This window comes from Podarcis cretensis (assembly GCF_951804945.1).
Source record: "Podarcis cretensis genome assembly, chromosome: 12".
Lineage (NCBI taxonomy): Eukaryota > Metazoa > Chordata > Lepidosauria > Squamata > Lacertidae > Podarcis > Podarcis cretensis.
In genome coordinates this window covers 22,430,805-22,449,537 of record NC_137181.1, presented here as the reverse complement: position 1 = coordinate 22,449,537, position 18,733 = coordinate 22,430,805, and the positions used below count along the sequence as shown (strand labels likewise).

The 18,733-nt window shown below is 39.6% G+C and overlaps 1 protein-coding gene across 6 annotated transcripts in view; it reads right to left on the bottom strand.

Moving 5' to 3' along the window:
- Positions 1 to 266: 266 nt before the first annotated feature.
- ARHGAP21 (Rho GTPase activating protein 21) overlaps positions 267 to 18,733 on the bottom strand; it is a 107,528-nt gene continuing 89,061 nt past the window's right edge. For all 6 annotated transcript variants that reach the window (XM_079947801.1, XM_079947802.1, XM_079947803.1 and 3 more), the window contains 17 exons: positions 17,784 to 17,939; positions 17,578 to 17,677; positions 17,440 to 17,476; positions 16,121 to 16,246; positions 14,669 to 14,953; positions 11,861 to 11,925; positions 11,626 to 11,774; positions 10,140 to 10,273; positions 9,848 to 10,003; positions 9,682 to 9,760; positions 8,274 to 8,347; positions 8,095 to 8,184; positions 6,573 to 6,698; positions 6,340 to 6,381; positions 5,851 to 5,956; positions 3,952 to 3,983; positions 267 to 2,878 (listed from right to left, as the gene is read on the bottom strand). In XM_079947801.1, the coding sequence (XP_079803927.1) occupies positions 1,157 to 2,878; positions 3,952 to 3,983; positions 5,851 to 5,956; positions 6,340 to 6,381; positions 6,573 to 6,698; positions 8,095 to 8,184; positions 8,274 to 8,347; positions 9,682 to 9,760; positions 9,848 to 10,003; positions 10,140 to 10,273; positions 11,626 to 11,774; positions 11,861 to 11,925; positions 14,669 to 14,953; positions 16,121 to 16,246; positions 17,440 to 17,476; positions 17,578 to 17,677; positions 17,784 to 17,939 (3,479 nt within the window). In that variant the 3' untranslated portion in view covers positions 267 to 1,156. The remainder of the gene's footprint in view (positions 2,879 to 3,951; positions 3,984 to 5,850; positions 5,957 to 6,339; positions 6,382 to 6,572; positions 6,699 to 8,094; positions 8,185 to 8,273; positions 8,348 to 9,681; positions 9,761 to 9,847; positions 10,004 to 10,139; positions 10,274 to 11,625; positions 11,775 to 11,860; positions 11,926 to 14,668; positions 14,954 to 16,120; positions 16,247 to 17,439; positions 17,477 to 17,577; positions 17,678 to 17,783; positions 17,940 to 18,733) is intronic.

The following is an 18,733-nucleotide window of genomic DNA, read 5'->3' as shown; positions in this document are numbered from 1 at the left end:
CTGTTTGCAAGAACAATATGACAGTAAGAGTGGGCTGCAAAACAATCCATGTTAAACCATCAGCCCCATCCCTAAATAAAATTCACAAACAAGCCCTGTTCAAAGCGTTCACCTGTCATTTTAATAACCATTTCCTACACCATGGACCTTTTTGGCAACCACTTTTCATTTTCTCATTACTGGGTGGGTATAGTCAGTGAACTTAGATAATATGAACTTGACATTTTTCATTCTTCCCCCTTTAAGGAAAGTCAGTCCATGCAAAGAACCATCAAAACAATTTTATTTCCAGTGTTTTAAGCGGGTATGCACATAGGCATGATACAGATTTGGATTCATTAAAGTCTTCATGCAGAATTATATTCTCAATAAAAGAAACCAGTTCCATCCAGGATCCACTATCTACAGGCCTATGTTACAACATTTATATCAAATCTGGTATCTGAGGAAAAGATACAGATGGAGTATATACATTTAAGTTACTTATTTTACAGAAAGATTAAAAATTCAAGTCACATAAAACTCAAAAACTGTATTAAAACTGGAATATAAAACTCAGAAATCCAACTGGAATGCCTAAGGAATGGAAGCTCTGTACCCACCTGTGTTAAAATTTGTAAAATGTCATGAAACGTCTTACCAGTAAAATGTATTCATTTGTTGTTTATATTAACATCCTCTAATTTAACAATTATTATGGCACCCTAACAAACCAAATGAACTTTTTTTTTTTGATGAGGCACTTGTTAGTGACTAAAGCCAAAAGAACATTTTTTCCTGCATACTAATGCCAGTTGTCAGTCATAAAAAACATGTACACATTACATAACATGTTGCATTAGATGCTTTGTTCCACATGTGTATGCAGCAATCAAATATACTTTTATTTAAAATAAATTTATTTTTATATATTTATATATATATATATATTTATATATATATTTTAGACTCTACCCTCCCACCCAATATTGTGGCTGTATTAATGCACCATAAAGACCTTTTCCACAGCGCATATGGATGAAACAAACCTCCTTTGAGAGCTGCAAAGTAACATCATACAGGGGGAAATAAACACATACAGAAAAACTGGGAAAGTGTTAAAAGAGAAGCTGCTAATTGAATTGCTGTAGTGGACATCTGAATTTCTCTCTCCATTTCAAAGATACTGGTAGAATCGAGATCTAACCACCTGGGTCCCAGATAATTTATGAGGGTGGGCATCAACTGCTGGGCTGAAGTTGCTTTTGTTCATATTCTGGTAGCTTTCTCCATTAACATGGTCTAGTGGCTGCAGTGATCCTGACACTGGTGTTCGAGGAACCAGAGTCAAACTGCTACTAGAAGAAGAGTCACCTTCCTCTGCCCACATCTCTGCAGACGAAGAGAGGTCTGTCTTTGACGAATCTGCTACTCTGCTAGTGTTCTCCCGCTTGGGCTCTCCGCTTTCCCCCACGCTAAGGTCGGTTGTGCTAGTGCGTAGACGCTCTCGTGCAAGCCAGTCTGAAATGGAGAGGTCCTGTGCTGGGCATTTGGGCTTCAGCCGGTTCACGGCTGAAGCATCTTTCTCCTTGTTGGGATTTTTCTCTTGGACTTTCCAAGAATTCAGAACACTTATTTCAGCAAAATCTCTCTGGCCTCCCAAAGTGTGCCTTCGCCTGATGTTCTTTCTCTTGGCGGTCTCTGCAGAGTTCGATTTCTGACTGCCTACTCCAAACATATCATCTGCGGACGACTTGAGCCGCAGTTTTAACCTGTCTGTGATCTTGAGTCTCCATGTGGGCTCCTGCTTTTCAGGCTCACTTCTAGCCGATGCAGCTAAGCTGCTGGTTGACTTTCCTTTCTTCATGATGTCAAACATTTTTGACACCGCTGGCGACTCCTTCTCACACTTGGCATCTCCGGAGCCTTCACTGTCCGTCTTGTGCCGGGCTGATTTCTTCCGGGATAGCGTATCACATTCGATAAGTTTGTGTGAGCTAAACAGTCTGCGGTTGTCCAGCTTGGGTGTTGAACTTCCCTCTGTGCAACTGACTTCGCTTTCTTCAGAGTTCCTCCGGCTGCCCTTTGCCACGTCTTGCGCCTTCCCCCTGAACAGCCTTTCCACTGCAGAGCTCGTGGCAAAAACGGGGAAGTCACTCTCGCTGTCCGATTCCACAGGGCGACCTTCACTGATCAGCTCACTTCTCTCATCGTCAGCCTCCTCTCCTTTACTCTCTGCAACGGACTGCACCTCGGGGCTTAGCATGGTGGAATCTAAACCAGCTAGGTATGTGGTGGATGAAGTTGTGGAGTAATCAGAAGTGATGGAGCTGACATCAGCTGCTAAAAACTCACTAGGGTTGGCCAACTTTTTGCAGGAGAATCTGTGCAGAGAAGCCTGTGAAGAAGTGCTAAGCATCGTGCCTGAGTCAGAGACGGTTTCTTCCAGTTGAGAAGAGGCTTGACAAACAGGTGGTTTCGCACAATCTCTCTGGGTACTTAGCCGGAAGCTGAGATTTGGCGATCTCATGTATTTTTGGTGATAAGGTGTTGTAGGGTCTTCCGAGGGCCCACACTCTTTCCTTGGCAACGCAGCCTCCCCCTTGGCTGCCACAGAAGGCTTCTTAACACTGCTCTCTTTTTCCTTTGGAGCTACCGTTCTCGCGTTTCTCCCTGCCATTTCCTTCTCCGGTTCCTCTTTAGGTGGGTTATCTTTTGCCGAACTGCCGCAAAAGTGCTCCCCTTGCTCCCTCTTGAAAAACACATTATCTAACTCATCTTCAGAGCTGCTGGGTTGCGGTTTCTCTTTTGTTTTTTTCCGCTTGCGACTGGCTGCTGCAAAGATGGAGGACTTAAGCAGTTCTCTGCTATACTGATCCTTTCCAGATCCCCAAGAACCCTGCATGGGACAGACAAGTAAACAAAACGAAATACCGTCATAATTGTCGTCAGAGGTTAGAAAACAAAAACCCATGTTTTGTTTTACACAATAAAAGCTTACATTTAAAATGTGTGTCACCTAAAGAAGCATTTTTGGACTCTTACTTTAAATGGGCAAGGTGAGAAAGCTCTACCGTTGTCACTGAACGGAAATGGGCCAGATGACTTCTTTAATAAATTCACCAATTACTTAATAAGCACAGATCTACAGTCACCTGGTCTGAAATGGCTCCCTTTGTCTTAGGAATAAACTACCCAGAGCGAACATAAGGAAGAATATCAGAAGGAAGGTAGTGTGGGCCGAAGAGCCTTTTCCTACTGAGTTCTACTAGGATCTGCTTAGTTGAAGATATTTCCCTCCCCAAAAGTTGTCAGAATAGATAAATATGAACATTAAAATCTATTTTGAAAGTCAGGATATTATGTATGCAATATCCAAACAGTAACACTATCTTCTAATGCTAATTCATGATTGCAATTTCCAAATATTTTATTATTACTGTTGATTTATTATTATCCTTCCATATATAGTTCAGGGTGATGTACAAAATATGCTAAAAACACATGAAAAACAATATAATAATAATAATAATAGTATTTTTAAAAAACAGAAAATGGACACCCATGGCAGAGACCTTATCATTAACTATATTACAAATATTTTCCTGAATGTACTCAACACCCTTTAATTACAGTACAGTATAGTGCTCTGTTTATTATACTATTCTTCTTGCACCAGTGGTGCTGCCGGTCCCTTTTGCAATATAATCTATATTTACAATAAAAGACTTTCAATCCTTTTGTGGATTTGACCTTTAGAAGATTATAACTGCAAATCTTCACCCTACTCACCCGGGAGAAAGACCCACTGAATTTAATCAGACTTACGTCTGAATAGACATTGTTAGGATTGCACTGAAATGCACTAAAATACCAGGAGTGTAGCATTTGTCTACTTCCCCACATCTGTACGCAAGTAACACAGCAGATAAATATTTAGCTAGAAGAAAATTTAAAAGTGCAACGATTTACCTTAGATTTTGCAGAGTCACTAGTAGCTGAATCTGTTGAGAGAGAGAAAGTCAAAATAGAGCACTTTAGTCATCACTGCACAGAGCTTGATCTCACTCTATAGACAATGCCGGACATATGAAAGAAGACAAGCACAGAACAAAATGTGAGAGCAAACAAGTAACAAAATAAATAAATAATCAGAACAAAGTGGATAAGAAGAGCTCACAAAGATGCAAGCTGCACCACAGAAAGCCACCGCCATGAAAGGATGCCGTGAGTTGTAGGCAGAATCAGCTCAAATGACAGAAATGGCAAAGGAGCCAAGTTCTTCTAAATAAAGCAGAACAGAAATACTAATATTTATTCAATGTCCTAATACACAGCCCTGCAAAACCGCAGCTGAGAGACCTTTTCAGGATTGTACTCTGTACGCTCCTTTAAATAACATGCACAATTTTATTTTTTATTTTTTTTAAAGAGCCTTTGGCTACCTTCTGAAACAATTCTCAAATGTTCTTTTTGGCAAGTCATGTTTGTATGCTGCCAAACTGTTTGCACTGGGGTTTACATGTGAAGGCGCCCCAGTTTCATTTTCAGGTGCTCCTCTGAGCTACACATTAAGGAAATTTCAAATTGTTGCTAACTAGATTTCCACAGCTATCAGTTTTGTACTCGTCTCAAAAAAGAAGCGCTATTATGAAATGGAAAAATGGACACCATAATTTTACTGTCTGGCAGAAAACGAGGACAGAGGTTAAACAGCTATAAAGGGGATAAGGAGGGGCTAGCACAGTGACCAAACGATGTTTGACTTTGCCATTCTCCAAACTCTCAGGGGGTCCCCATCCCAACCTCAGAATTAATGAGCTGAGCCCCATGCCATGCCCCTTCTGACACATGGCTAATGACTAGAAAGACTGGTGGACCATACCATGCTATTTCTCCTCAGGGTCTGCTTCAGAAATAACAAGAAACAGCAGAAACACTTTTAAAAAGTAGCACTGATCTGTTCAAATACTCTTTAAAAGAAAAAAATTTACAGTACAGATCAACTAATTCTTTGTGCATTTACAAGAAACGGGGGTTTCTGCAGACAAGGCAGCTACAATGTGGGCAACAGTCCTCCTTCTTCCTACAGTTCCAGCTGTCCATAAGTGACATCACAGAGTCCACTAGTGACATCACCGTGTGATAGACTCCTCCCACTTCTCCTGTTTCAACATCAGGATAGAGGGACTGTTTCAATAAAATGCTGAAAAAAGTCTTCTACGGACTAAAACACAAACTAGAAACAAAGGGATAACATTTGTGATCAACAACATGCTTGGTTAGTGAAACAGTTATGGTGGCAGTGTGGGAAAACGTCACCAAGAGAGTAAGAGTTTTGCAACAGTAGTAGTACTTAGCAGAATAATAAGGTGGCAGTCATTAAATAGAAGCAACTTATTTAGCAAAATATGAAACATACCCTATTACAAAATACTTAGGGAAAAATTGTGGTTAGTTTTCAAACAAAGCGAACTTTAAGCCTTCCTGACTTTGCAAATCAGTGCAATTTGAACAGAACGTGGAAGCTAAAGCTTTCTGCCATACCATCGACCACTTACACACTAGCAGGAATCCTGTTCATCTCGTGGTAAGAATTACACGAAAAACCATGGTTAATGACACAATCGTGAGCATGCATAGTTCTCATGGTCTAAGAATTACAATTCGGTTGTCCAAGAATGCATCCCGAACATAGAACATGCATGCAACATGCCTAACCATTGTTCTCCTTTAAACAAAACACTTTCAATCATTTAGATTGGGGGGGAAATCAGGTTATTAGCAAATAAAAGGAAATAGAAGATTATAACAAATCATTAGAAGAGAGTTTTCTAGCCTACAGACTAACACTGTCCAGGCAAGAGTTACCTGATACGTCTCCAGGAGATACTCCCGTCCTTCCAATGTTGGTGAGTAAATGATCTATGTTTGGCACTGGCTGAGATTCTACTGTGTTTTCCTCCTGAACTGCTGTCTACAGTTAATAAACAAAGATCTCTTCATCATTGTGTCAAAGTTAGAGGCTTCATCACGATTCAACAGTATTTAGTAAACTGCAATTATTCACCTAAGAACCAATTCCTCAATAAATCTAACATTTCCGTAAAACTTTAGGGGGGGGCACGCCCCCAAAACAGAGGGAAATTGAGAGGAGAAACTATTCTATTTGAGACAACTTCACAGTCAGTGGCACATTATCTGCTATTTTCATTACTGCACAGTAGTAGAGGGGTAGAAAGTTGCTTGTGATGAGCAAGTTTCACACATATGGAGAAAATGTGCTCGTTGTAGAGATACTTTACTGTTGGGCCTAAATTAAGAGAGGCAGAATCCAAATAGTTAAGGGTCAGTACTTACAAGGGGCTCTTCAGCATCATCTTCTGCGAAAAACCAGTCATGCTACAATTTAAAATAAAAGAAGTGAAAAATCCCACAAAAGTGAAATCATGAAAATGTGGACGACGCCGAAATACAAGGAAAGGAGGACTGAGCAGATCAAAAAAGAAGAATCAGAATCAAACCCAGTCTAGCTAAAGCGAGCAGCTCTGCCTGCATAATTTTTCCTGGGACAGCGATATAAACTCACTTACTTTTTGGATAAGTGTTTCTACAATTTTGTATTGATCTGGCATATGGGTAACCATGTGTGTCATGTTGTCTTCAGATGATCTCACAAGAGTTGGACCAAATACGATCGCCAGGTTTCTTGGTTCCATCTGACAATAAGAAAACAAATGTGATTTACTCGTTTGCAGAAGGGAATGCAGTTCCATACTTTCACATCCTCTATAAAAGTAAAGACTGACTTTAGATGAATTTATAGAGGATAGGGCTATCGATGGCTAATAGGCATGGTATTATATCCAGTATAAGAAGCAATGTGCCTCTATAGAACGGTTCCTGGGAAACCTGAGCAGGTGAGCGCTACTGCATGCATTGCTGTCGGCTTCCGAAAGGCATCTGGTCTGGTGAGTCACTGGGGAAAAGGATGCTGGGATAGGCAAATACTTTGTTTAATCCAGCAGGGCCCTGTTTATGTTTTTTTTTCTGACAAAAAGGCAGATTTTACTAGTGATTTCTAGCTGTTCACTCTGCAGATGAAAGAATGGCATAGCAACCCTTGGCAACCTCCCACCCTCCAACCCCAATGCTGAGAAGTGTCCAAAACATGGCTCCATTTAGCACACCATTTTCTAATCATACTGGGTGTAAGCAGAGGTTGGGTGGCCACCTTGAGTTGAGATTCCTGTATTGCAGGGGGTTGAGCTAGATGACCCCTCGGGGTCTCTTGAAACTCCACAATCCTATGATTCTTCAGGACATAAAGAACCGCAAATGTTAGCAAATGAATCCTACCCTTCCTTCTCAGCGGCCTCCCAAGCAAAAGATGCAGAGCTCAGCGTTGCTCCCCTAAGAAGTTCTGGGGCTCTAAGCCAATGCTGCACACACAACATTCCTAGGCAGCTTCTGTTCTGCAAGCTAACCAGTGAGTTGTAGCTGCTCCCGACTGAATCTAAAAGGTACATTTCTCCTGGAAAAGGTCTTAACCTTGCAGCTCTCTGCTCATTCCTAGGGGTTTCCTAGCCAGCACACCATGCAGCAGCAACTCCACCTGGGGGCTTCCCATCCATCCTCTGCCCATTAGCTCTAGATGCAGTTTAGCTGGAGGGAAAGAAACACTGCTGTGGACCTGAGTTCACCACTTTGGAGAAATAAATCAAAACATCTCTGGTTCAACACAACACTTCCCCAACCCCACCCCCCTCATCTCAGCCTTGAAATTGCCTTCTTCTCCCCCAAACTTCAACTGGAAAGCAGCTCACTAAGAGTTGGGCTGGCCACTATTTTACAGCAGCTCATGAGTTTTTCAAAGTCCCTTTATGCTTCTTCAGCTGCTTTTCACAGGTTTTCCCCACGCTCACACCATGGCTTAAAACTCGCCAAGTGGAAAAAGTGAACACAGGTTCAAAAAGAAGCGAGGGCCCAAATGGTCTGGACTATGTTTAATATCATGAAAACCAGAGTGCTGTCATTATGACTTTATAAACAAAACAAAACCCCTGAAACCCAATAATCCTGAATATAAACCCTCTGAACACATAATCCAGCTACCTTGTTCTTCTCCGAGTTTTCTGCCACCGTTTTCAAATGTGCAGAGAGAAATTTGAGTGTTTCATAATGGTGTTCAGGTAAATCACGGATCTGAAACACATGATTATATCACACAGCTTTAAAAAAACCATACATAACCACAAATAATTTGCCTAAGTGAGTATATAAAATCAGCATACCAGCCTTTTTAGTGTTTTTAGTCGTTCCACAGGATCTACTTTTCTATTGGCATCTATGAAATCTGCATATTTGTCTGAAGAGAGAAAATTTTATTTTATTGCAGGACATCATATATATAACAGATTTTTTATTAGGAAAAGAAAAGGAATGCAACATGACTTTAGCAAAGGAGTGGAATATACATTATAAATTCATCATAAAGCAAGCAGATGATTCAGCCTGCCTGAGTCCCTGTATCCTGTCTACTAGAAATTCAACAAAAACATATTATATAGGCTATAAATTAACTCCATAAGAGGTTCTAATAACATGATGTGAATTTTAATTGTAAAAAAATCACACCTCATTTCTATCAAACAGTGATTAAATGAGGCTTAAAATTATACCCTGTCATTCATTTGTACTTTATCTGAAACTATTCCATTTGGACAAAACCATAATGAATGTACAGAGTCTGCCTGAATAAAACTACATCTGACAATGTTAGGATAAATTTCAGATCATCTAGATACTACTGGTTAATTGTATTGTAACTATCCACTTTCAAATAAGGAAAGATTTGTCTAGGGGGGTTTGTTCTTAAACAACCAAGTCCAAACTTATTCCAGCATTTGTTGATTTCAATCTCCCCTCTTTCTTTTTGAAAAAAGTAAAATACAACAATTTCCCAAACTGAAATCAAAGTACAGATTTTACTTAAGTGATTCATTGACCAAGGTCAGGCGACTAGCAACTCAAATTTAGATTTTTCTCAGACATGCACATATTTTTTTGCAAAAGACTATATATTAATATAAACCATAACCTCCAAGAGCTCTATAACTCCACCTTTAACAGCTACTTTAACCACCTTTTTCGTGGAACCTGGCACACACAAACTGCAGGTGGTGAAGCATTGGCTCAATTTCTATCTCAAGCTGCTCTCAAAAGGCACAGGAGCAGGGCTTCTAAAAGGCAACAACTGCAGAAACAGCAACAAGTTCTGAGCACATTATTTGTGAGCAACAACTTGTGACCTGCCTACAAGTAGGCCTGCATGACTCCTTGTGACCAGCCCACCTGGGACCTTCTGCATCCAAAGCTGAGTTATTGGTCCCATTCCCTGTCTTAAATCCCTTCTAGAAACTGGTAAATGAAGGTGGTTGGGGTTAAGGAACACTGAAATGAATGAGAGCAATGTTTAATGACTGAATTCATGCCTTGGGATAAGTGGAAAAGGAAGGAAGAAAAATAGTTCATCAAGCAACAAGACTATATATTCAGTAGTGTAACAGGCAGAAGGACTGGGAGTAAACTAGACACTCTTTAGAAATTATCACAACAATTATTTGGTTTAATCTACCATAAGGAATTTACAACACGGCTTTTATTTTAAAAAGGCCATTTTGATTGGAAGAGAAAACTCACCATTAGTGAAGAGGGGTTCTGGAAGCTTTCTGAAGAAGGATTTCAGTAAACTACTTATGACATTCAAGTCTCTCCATTTCTAAGAATTGAGAAACAAGAGCATTCTTGTTAGCCTATAGTTAACTGAAAACTTTATAGAGGCAGAAATACACATGGCATCACTCACATCATCTTGAACGTCGATGTCAGTCATCCCTTTGTTGAGCTCCTCTTGCATGCTTGAGATAGCAGCATTATTCCCAGGAACCCTATAAATACCGGTATACTCAAGGCCTCTTTCTTCAACAAGTTTGCAGCATATATCAACTATTAGTGGAATATACTGAAAAATCAGAGAGAGAGAGAGAGAGAGAGAGAGAGAGAGAGAGAGAGAGAGAGATTTACTACTTCTTCCCCATAATGTTTTGTGAAGACACATTTTCAAAGCAAAATGTAAATGCGTGGTTTTTAACTCAGACCTTGTTGCTCTGAGCAGGGGGACAGTCATCTAGCCTGACCCCAAAAGTCCCAGCAGCAGATGGCTTCTTCTCAAAGGTTTTTCTCATGATACTGGGAATGTTTCGCCATGTACCTTTTGGTGGGCTCGTCTCACCTTTTTCGTAAAGAAACAAAAGCAACACAGAAAACAGATTTTTTAAATAAAAAAAAACATTCCATTATCTCATTGAAGATTACTCCAAATAAGTTCTTTCTTGGTAAAACTATCAGAATAAGCAGTAAAACCATATACACAGGAAACCTACACAGATCCAGCAACCACCACAAACATTATCGTTAATGTGTTACCTGTATTTTCTTATTGACAACCCACTTCTGGCTTCCAAACCACCTCCCAACATTTCCCAATTAATAACAAGAAGCAAGTTTCCAACACATCAAGAAATTCATTTGTAAGTAGCCCTCCCTAAAAAATATTCAGAAAAAGCTTCCATTACTTCACCAACCAGTTAAATACATTATACCATCAAATACAATTACTTGAGAAAATCTTTGTGAAAAAGATTAGGGAAAAAATGACCTTGGACTAAAGCAAATGAATACTTCTGACCATCTTTGGTGATGTCATGGTCCTTGTGTAAAAGCATGCCTACACTTTGGAATGGTCTAGTTTTGTTGAATACATTTTAATGGTTACTATCTAAAGTTGCATGAGGCACATGTAGAAAAACAGCTTTGATCCATACTGGTTACATATGCTCATCAATTTTAAAAACTTTACCTGCTGATTTGAAGCAATACAGAAAACCTTCAATAGTAATTAAGGGTAATTGATCTTATTATTGTAAAATTTATTCAATACTTTCACTGCCAGAACTCACATACATGCTCTGCACTTGAGCACTGACATATTACATTTTATGTAAATGAGGAAAGGGAGCGATTAATTTTAAAAATCATAATGGCAGCAAAGTCTTCTATTAACAAGGTCTGCAACAATACTTGACTGCAATGAATAACAAAGCTATTTTTTTTCAACAACAAGAGTGCTAAAGCTTCTTCATTTTTCTATAGCAAAACCCAAATCCCCCAACAAAGAAAGTGACTGAGAAAAATAAAATATAACACACTATTGAGGGTGAAGGGATACACAATAAAGTATATTTTTAAGAAGACTGAAACCAGCAATTCTAAACCATTTGTGAAACTAAAAGATTCCTGAAATTAAACATGCATGGTTTTTTTGTACTGTGCTATCCCGCCCAACAGGTTGTTCACCTAACCAAGATTCCCTATTACTGGTGAGCAAGAAAAGTTTGCATCACAGGAGGGGCTTCCTTATTATTGGCTATATGGAGGGAGTGCTTTGGATACTCATGTTTTAAGAGTCCATGAAACTCCTACAAGCACCCAATGACTAAAAGTCATTTCCTATGTGTTACCATCCTTTCTTCTGGTGTAAATCTGGAAGAGCTGAAACTAGTAATGGTATTGATATACATTAACCTTTAGCAAGGCATTTCCTTTCCGATTCTTCCTTGGGAGAATGAGGACTCTGAGTTCTTTGCTCAGTTTTAGAACCAAGAAGTGTCTGCCTTATACTCAGGGTCTGACGAGGTGTTTTGGGAGATGGCTCTGTTTTGCCGCTCGAAGCACTGAAAAAATAAAATTATATTATTCATAAGCAAAGGGCCAATGTTTCAGATCAAATGAGCTATTAGACTGCAACATGGCTGCTTACCTCATCATTGTGTTGTATTCTTTAATTCTCCCCCTAATTAGGTCCCTGCTTGTAACCCCTGCATTCTGTAAAATGAATTGAGAAATATTGTTCAGACCATGCTTTAAATAACTGAGATTATCTAGCCACATTCAGGAGACAGTAAACCATAAGAAAGACAAAGTAGTATAACTATAAGCTCAGACATGTGCAAGCTTCATGTACCCACACACTTCTTGCAAGCAAGGAAACACACCAGGAACCTCAGCTACATCCAGACTCAGAAACTACAGTTATTGGCTTCCAAAGAAACTATGATAGATAACCATGGTTTAAACCTGACTTCTGAATTCTGGCTTTAGCCAGGATTTGGTCATGCATATATAGTTGATATGTGTAACACTTTAAAAAAAGGAAAAAGAAAAGCGAGCAGGGAAGACACAGGAAGGGCAGAATTCAGTGTATAACATGCTGTGCGTCTCAAACCAGGGTGCCCACCAGATGCTGTGAACCATAACGCCTATCACCCCAGCTAGCATTGCCATTGGGAGTTGCAGTCCACAACATGGAGGGCACCAGGTTGGCTACCCCTGCCTTGAGCATGCATTGCTATTACACACTGAATTGCAGACATAGCTGAAAACATCTGAAAGAAGGTAGAAGTAATTTTACAAGCCAAAGCACTGAGGACAAAAATTTGTAAAGAGTATACCCTTATCCTGAATTGCATTTATCTTCAATTAACTTTATGTGACTAATGGTTCTTAAAAATCACAACTAACTGCATATTTATCTGCCTACCAATCTACACAGGCATTGCAACAGCTGTGGAAAACAGCAACACCTTCTCGTCATACTCTTATGACAAATCCTCTCCGGGAACAATCATAGTATTCCAAGAAACAGAGCAGCTCGGAACTATGACTAATACCTGTGTAAAAGATCTCCAACTATTCATATTCACATCTGCCCGTGTGTGTGTGTGTGTGTGTGTGTGTGTGTGTGTATCTTAAGCACAATATTCTTATAACTCTATTCCACATCAAACACATTATCTGCAGATTCACATTCAATGCAGTCCACTTTTACCAGACACTCTTCCTGGCTGCTATTAACAACTGAGTGTCAGAAGTAGCCTCAATGTCCATGAGTAATGGATGCACAACAGTGCAATCCTATACAAGTCTACTCAGAAGTAAAGCCTAGTTAAGTTTAATGGGAATTACTTACAGGTAAATGTACAAAGTCCGAGAGAAGTTATGTTAGGACTCTGCACCCTGATCTCTGCAACAATTTAAAAATATTTAAACCTCAGTATTGGATGGGATTTTCAGATGTGCAGAAGGTGTGGGTGATAGCCAATTAAATTTGGGTTTCATAGCAACAGGGTACTTCATATGGAACATTACATCATTAAATGGAAATTCAGACCATCTATGAGTTAATCATTCACCATTAGAAGTTACATACACCGAAAATGATTAATAAGAACAGGAAGGAAAAGCACTAATTAGCAAAAATTCATTAAAAACTGCAATCTATGCATACATATCTTGGAGTAAGTATCACTGAATTCAGTGGGACTTACTTCTGAGTAGATATTCATAGACTTGCACTGTAAAAGCAGTTTAGGTACAACCGAAAAAGCAGTTTTAATTAACAACTAGCTAAGCCTCAGTAAAAGTAACTGAGCCTACTTTTCAACCAGTCTAAAGAAGTTAAATAATTTTAACCACTGCCCTTGGCAAATGATGTTGTTGTTAAAGAGGTCAAGCAAAACGGTTTACTACAGCTTATTTATTTATATCCCACCTTTCCTCAAAGGATTTCAAGGTGGAGGAATCCATCATACACTCTCCATATTATCCTCACAACAACTTTGTGAGGCAAGGTAGGCTGAGAGGTGTTGACTGGCCCAAAGTTACGCAGAGCTTCTCGGCCGAGTTAGGAACCACACAGCACAACTCTATGCAATTTCACTTAAAAGTAAGTCTCATTGTGTTTACTTCCTGATAAATGTGCACAGAACTTTTTCCTTAAGACAGTTATCTTACTTGAATAACATGCAAATTTTCAGTAGTAGTTAAAAAAGAAAGTTCAATAGTTTTCTCTACTTGCTCTTTCAAAATATTCTAACTAAGACTCTGACCCTGACACTTATCTGTAAGTCAAGGACAAGGAACATGTGGCGCTCCGTATGTTGATGGACTCCATCAGTCCCAGACAGCATTGTCAACAGACAGCAATGCCAATGATGTAGCCCAACAAACATCCAGATGGACACAGATCTCCATCCCTGACCCCTATTTCTCTTACTGACTGATTCAATTTTTCCCCCTTGGTATTTTTATACTGAGTTTACAGTGTGTTAACACATAATTATTTAAATAATAGGACTGTTCTCCATAGGGGATTAAAATAATAGTAGACTAACAATGATTATTAAAATAATAATCACTGTTAGTCTACCTACTAACCACTAATAAAACTAATTAAGCTGCTTTTTATAATGCAGTTGTATTTGTCAACCATCCTGGGATATTCAGATGAAAGGCGGTATACAAATCTAAAAAGTAATAAATAATAATATATTCAATTCAGCTACATGCAAAACAGTTGGGCTACTGCCCATCATTGAAAGAGAAAGTGCATAGCATTAAGATGAAGAAACCTATGCATGCCATCAAACTTTAATTATACTTCAGTAAACACCAGCTTCTTTCAGTTCAGTAGAATGTCACCATACTCATTGGGACTAGTTGTGTGCCCTTTGACAAAGTATATAACAGACATCAGAGGGGAGAAATAAAGACTTAACAAGCACACCACCTCATCATTTAAGTTGCCATTTTCTTGTATAGCCTTAATCCATGCTAACATGTCATCTCTGTCTTCAGCTTGAAACAGGTATTCGCAATCTGACGTGGTGAGTCGAAATACATGCTTCCTTTTTGTATCGCTGTACGAAATGTCTATCAAACAAGCATTGATGCTGATGGGCTGCACCTCCTCAGAAGACAGAGTTTGATCTTTTTTATCCTTGTACAAGAATAAAGAGCAACCTTTCAGGACCACATGCATCTGCTTCCACGGCCGGATGCTCCCACTAACTCTCTGGAAAATATGAACCAGCATTATTATTGAATACAGTAAAATGGACAGACAAGATGCTTTACAGAAAACAACAACGAGTCCTTAGTCTGAAGAACTTTAGATCCAAATTCAACAGTAGGAGACAGAAGAGAAGAAGAAGCAACCTCTGACTAGCCTCCTAGGCATTAACTTTTGAAAAGCTATTCTGAAACAAATGACTGATGTTATACAGCAGTGATTCCCAAACTTCCTACCCCCCGACCACTTGAAAATTGCTGAGGGTCTTGGCAAACCACTGAATGATTTTTTTGCCCCTTTAGAAATTGTACTGTGCTGCGCTAGATGCTGTATGATTTTAATCATATTTTTAATGGTTCTTTTATTTCTTATACTGTATTTTATTGGATTATAATTCAAATGTCATAGAACTTTAATGGTAATACAATAAAATCTACTATAAGAATTTAAAAACCATTAAAATGTGAATAAAAATCAATATGATTATTTAATGTTGACATGTGGTGGACCACCTGAATGAAACTCACAGACCACTGGTGGTCCACAGACCAAAGTTTGGGTACCCCTGTTGTACAGAATACTATAACATGTGCAAAAAATAAATAAGTAGACATTTATGCAACCACACTATTTTCTGACAGATTCACTGACTGGCTGCTGCTTAAATACTTCCCTAGCCAAACATGACAGTTTCTTTGCAGAGTGCAAAAAATACAAAAAGTACTTTTACTGACACCACTTCTGTACATTTCATTTCCTGGCTTAAACTCTTTCTGGCTAATTCAGTTCTGCTGGCAGCCTGGAGAATTTGTTCTTACTATGGAGTATAGAGAACCTGACATGCAAAAGGATTCCCCTAATTTCATTAATGTTCCCTAGGTTCACTCTAATTGCCAGAGAAACAGAACACTGCTGCAAGTGTATCAAGTCTGCATGCTTCAATCATATTTGAAAATACAGTCTCAAATACATCCTGATAGATGCTGGGAATGTTTCAAGAGCTGTTGAAAGAAAAGCAAACAAGTATCTAGCCCTTTCGGCTTGCAATGAAAAACCTGCAAATACATGAGTAGTCTCTAGTAAAAAAAACCATACAGACAAGAAGGCATCTAAATAATTAGCTACACAATTTGTATTTACTATTAGCTGTATGTTAGGGGAAAGCAGTACCTTTCCCTTCTCTGTGCCTAGCTGTCGAAAATGAAGGCACCCTTCCTTGGAGACATCACCGATGACCTCTGAAGAAGAAGCTTTTCTGGACCCTGAGTTTTCTGAAGATGTTTGGCTGTCTGGGGCCTAAAGAAAACACCATATTGCATCAACTTTGTAATTAAAGAAACATGGTATGATCAACCACCTCTTTACTCACTTGGAACAATACCTCTTCTTTCTTTTTTGGGCAGGAAGGTGGATGCAAGGAGAAAGCAGGGACAGGTAGCTAACACCAGCTGCACAGTACACTTACTCAGCAGCTTGTTGCTGCTAGTCTCTGCATGCCCCCATTTTGCCTTTCTTCAAGAGGGACGGATGGGGACAAAGCATAACCAGTCACTGAAGAGCCCCACTGTGTCCCTAGAACAGGGGTCAGCAAACTTATTCAGCAGGGGGCCAGTCCACTGTCCCTCAGACCTTGTGGGGGGCCGGACTATATTTTTCTTTGGGGGGGTGATGCAAGAGCACCATGAGCCCCGGTAGCTGCTTGCGAGCGGCAGGGCTGGTGGTGGCAGCGGGATGATGAGCGGTGCGCGAAAGGGCTCCGGAGAGGGGCTGCTTAAAATGGCGGCCGCTCGAGCACTGCTGCTGCTGGCCCAGCCCCCTTCCTCCTCTAGGCAGGGCGGGTAGAAGCCAGGAGGAGGGAGGGAAGAGGCACTGCCGCATGAGGGAGAGGGAAAGAACGTGCACACTGGCAATCCACGTGACGATTCCCGGACCATCCGCGGGCCGGATCCAGAAGGCAATTGGGCCTGATCCGGCCCGCAGACCTTGGTTTGCCTACCCATGCCCTAGCCTAGACCAATCCTAGCTCACTTGTATCATACATATAGGTGGCTGCAGTGCTTAAGCTGGCTGCACACATGATTTGGATACTGTGTCATTGCACCACATATCATCCAGTTATATAGAAACATGCGAAATTGCTTTAAACTTAAGTCAGAATATTTATTCATCTGGTACAGTATTGTCTACAGCACTCCAGAGTTACAGGAAGACAAAAGAGTTTTCCATCAACCACCACCTGATCCTTATAACTTGCAATAAGGTGATGAAACCTAGAAACTTTATGCATGCAACGCACTGGCTCTGCCCCCAATAGAAGGTCTCTGCAAGGTATCAGTATCCAAAAATTCAATGTAGTAAAGCAATTCCATTAATAAAGCCTATATCCTCACATACTTTTGTTCACCATAATGTTTAAACATGCACCACCATCACTAGGTACTCTTATTTTCACAGCTGATAACAATTATCTTGAATAAAGAGTTACTGACCTTAATTCCCTTTAAGCTAGATACATGCTTTATGGACCTATAGACGGAGAGTAGATATTAGTGTCAACATATCTGAATGCACACTTGGATATAGCATATATTCACAGACACACTTAGATATTTTCATTCAGGACTTACATTTTTCCTTCTCGATAGTCATCCAGTCCTTCATCATAAGATTTGGACCTTTCACTTTTTGCAGGGAACTGACCATCCAGAACACTAGTCCTGATTGATTCTGCAGTCAAAACAAATGCATACCCATTTATTTAAAAAACAAATAAACACGACCACCACATTTCATCAGTGGAGTAGCTAAAGAAGCCTTGACAGCTGTGACTTACCATGGTCATGGGATAGTTGGCGCCGAAAAGGGACAAGAGAGGTAGGGCTAGGAGGAACTGTAGCAATGGTGGGAGCGCGTGAGGCAGATGCTGAAATAACAGCAGAAGCCGGAATGTGGGCGATATCATGGTCAGTACTGGGACTAGCTGGCTCATCTACAAGGCAATACACAGCAAATTACTAAACCTTAGAAAGTGTCAATTAATTGGCCCACCTGGGATAATTAAGTGTGGTATGGTACCCCTGTGCCCTTACTAGACACACCAACACAACACCTCTGTGGCACAGACATTACAATGCCATTCCAGGAGAGATAGGAGAAAAATGATTAAAAATAGTTTGCTGCACTTTTGAAGAGGGAAAAAAAATTCATGTGAAGAAAAAACAAATTAATTAAAGAATACATACAATCTAATTCACATTATTAATGAGATAATTGAATGAAAAGCAAAGATAAGATTGTTACATTTACAACACAGCTGGGGAAAAAGAAGAAATGTTAAACTGAACAAAAAATGTACTATTGCAGTGTTCACTTTCTTCATAAAATACATTTTTCACAAGATTGTATATAAATCTAACTACATATACATTTGTCAATAAAAAAAAATCTTTTTTTAAAAAAATCTATCAAGTGTCTGACTGCTGTCATTTAAGTGAGACTTCAATTAAAATAAGCTGGAAATAAGCAAAACAAACTACTTGAAAGTTACGCATAAATAATCAAAACACACATTATAAATAATCTCCAGGCAAAGAAGGGAAATTTTTGTTATTTTCACAGAAAGCCTATGCCACTAGCACATATGCACTAGCACTAGCACACCCAATGATCCTGTTAAAATAATCAGTTCAGATTCACGGTGCAAGTTTTAGTATGTCAAAAGTTGCTACTGCTACATACCAATTATCACTTCCAGTAATTGCTGATATAAGTTATCACAGTCTG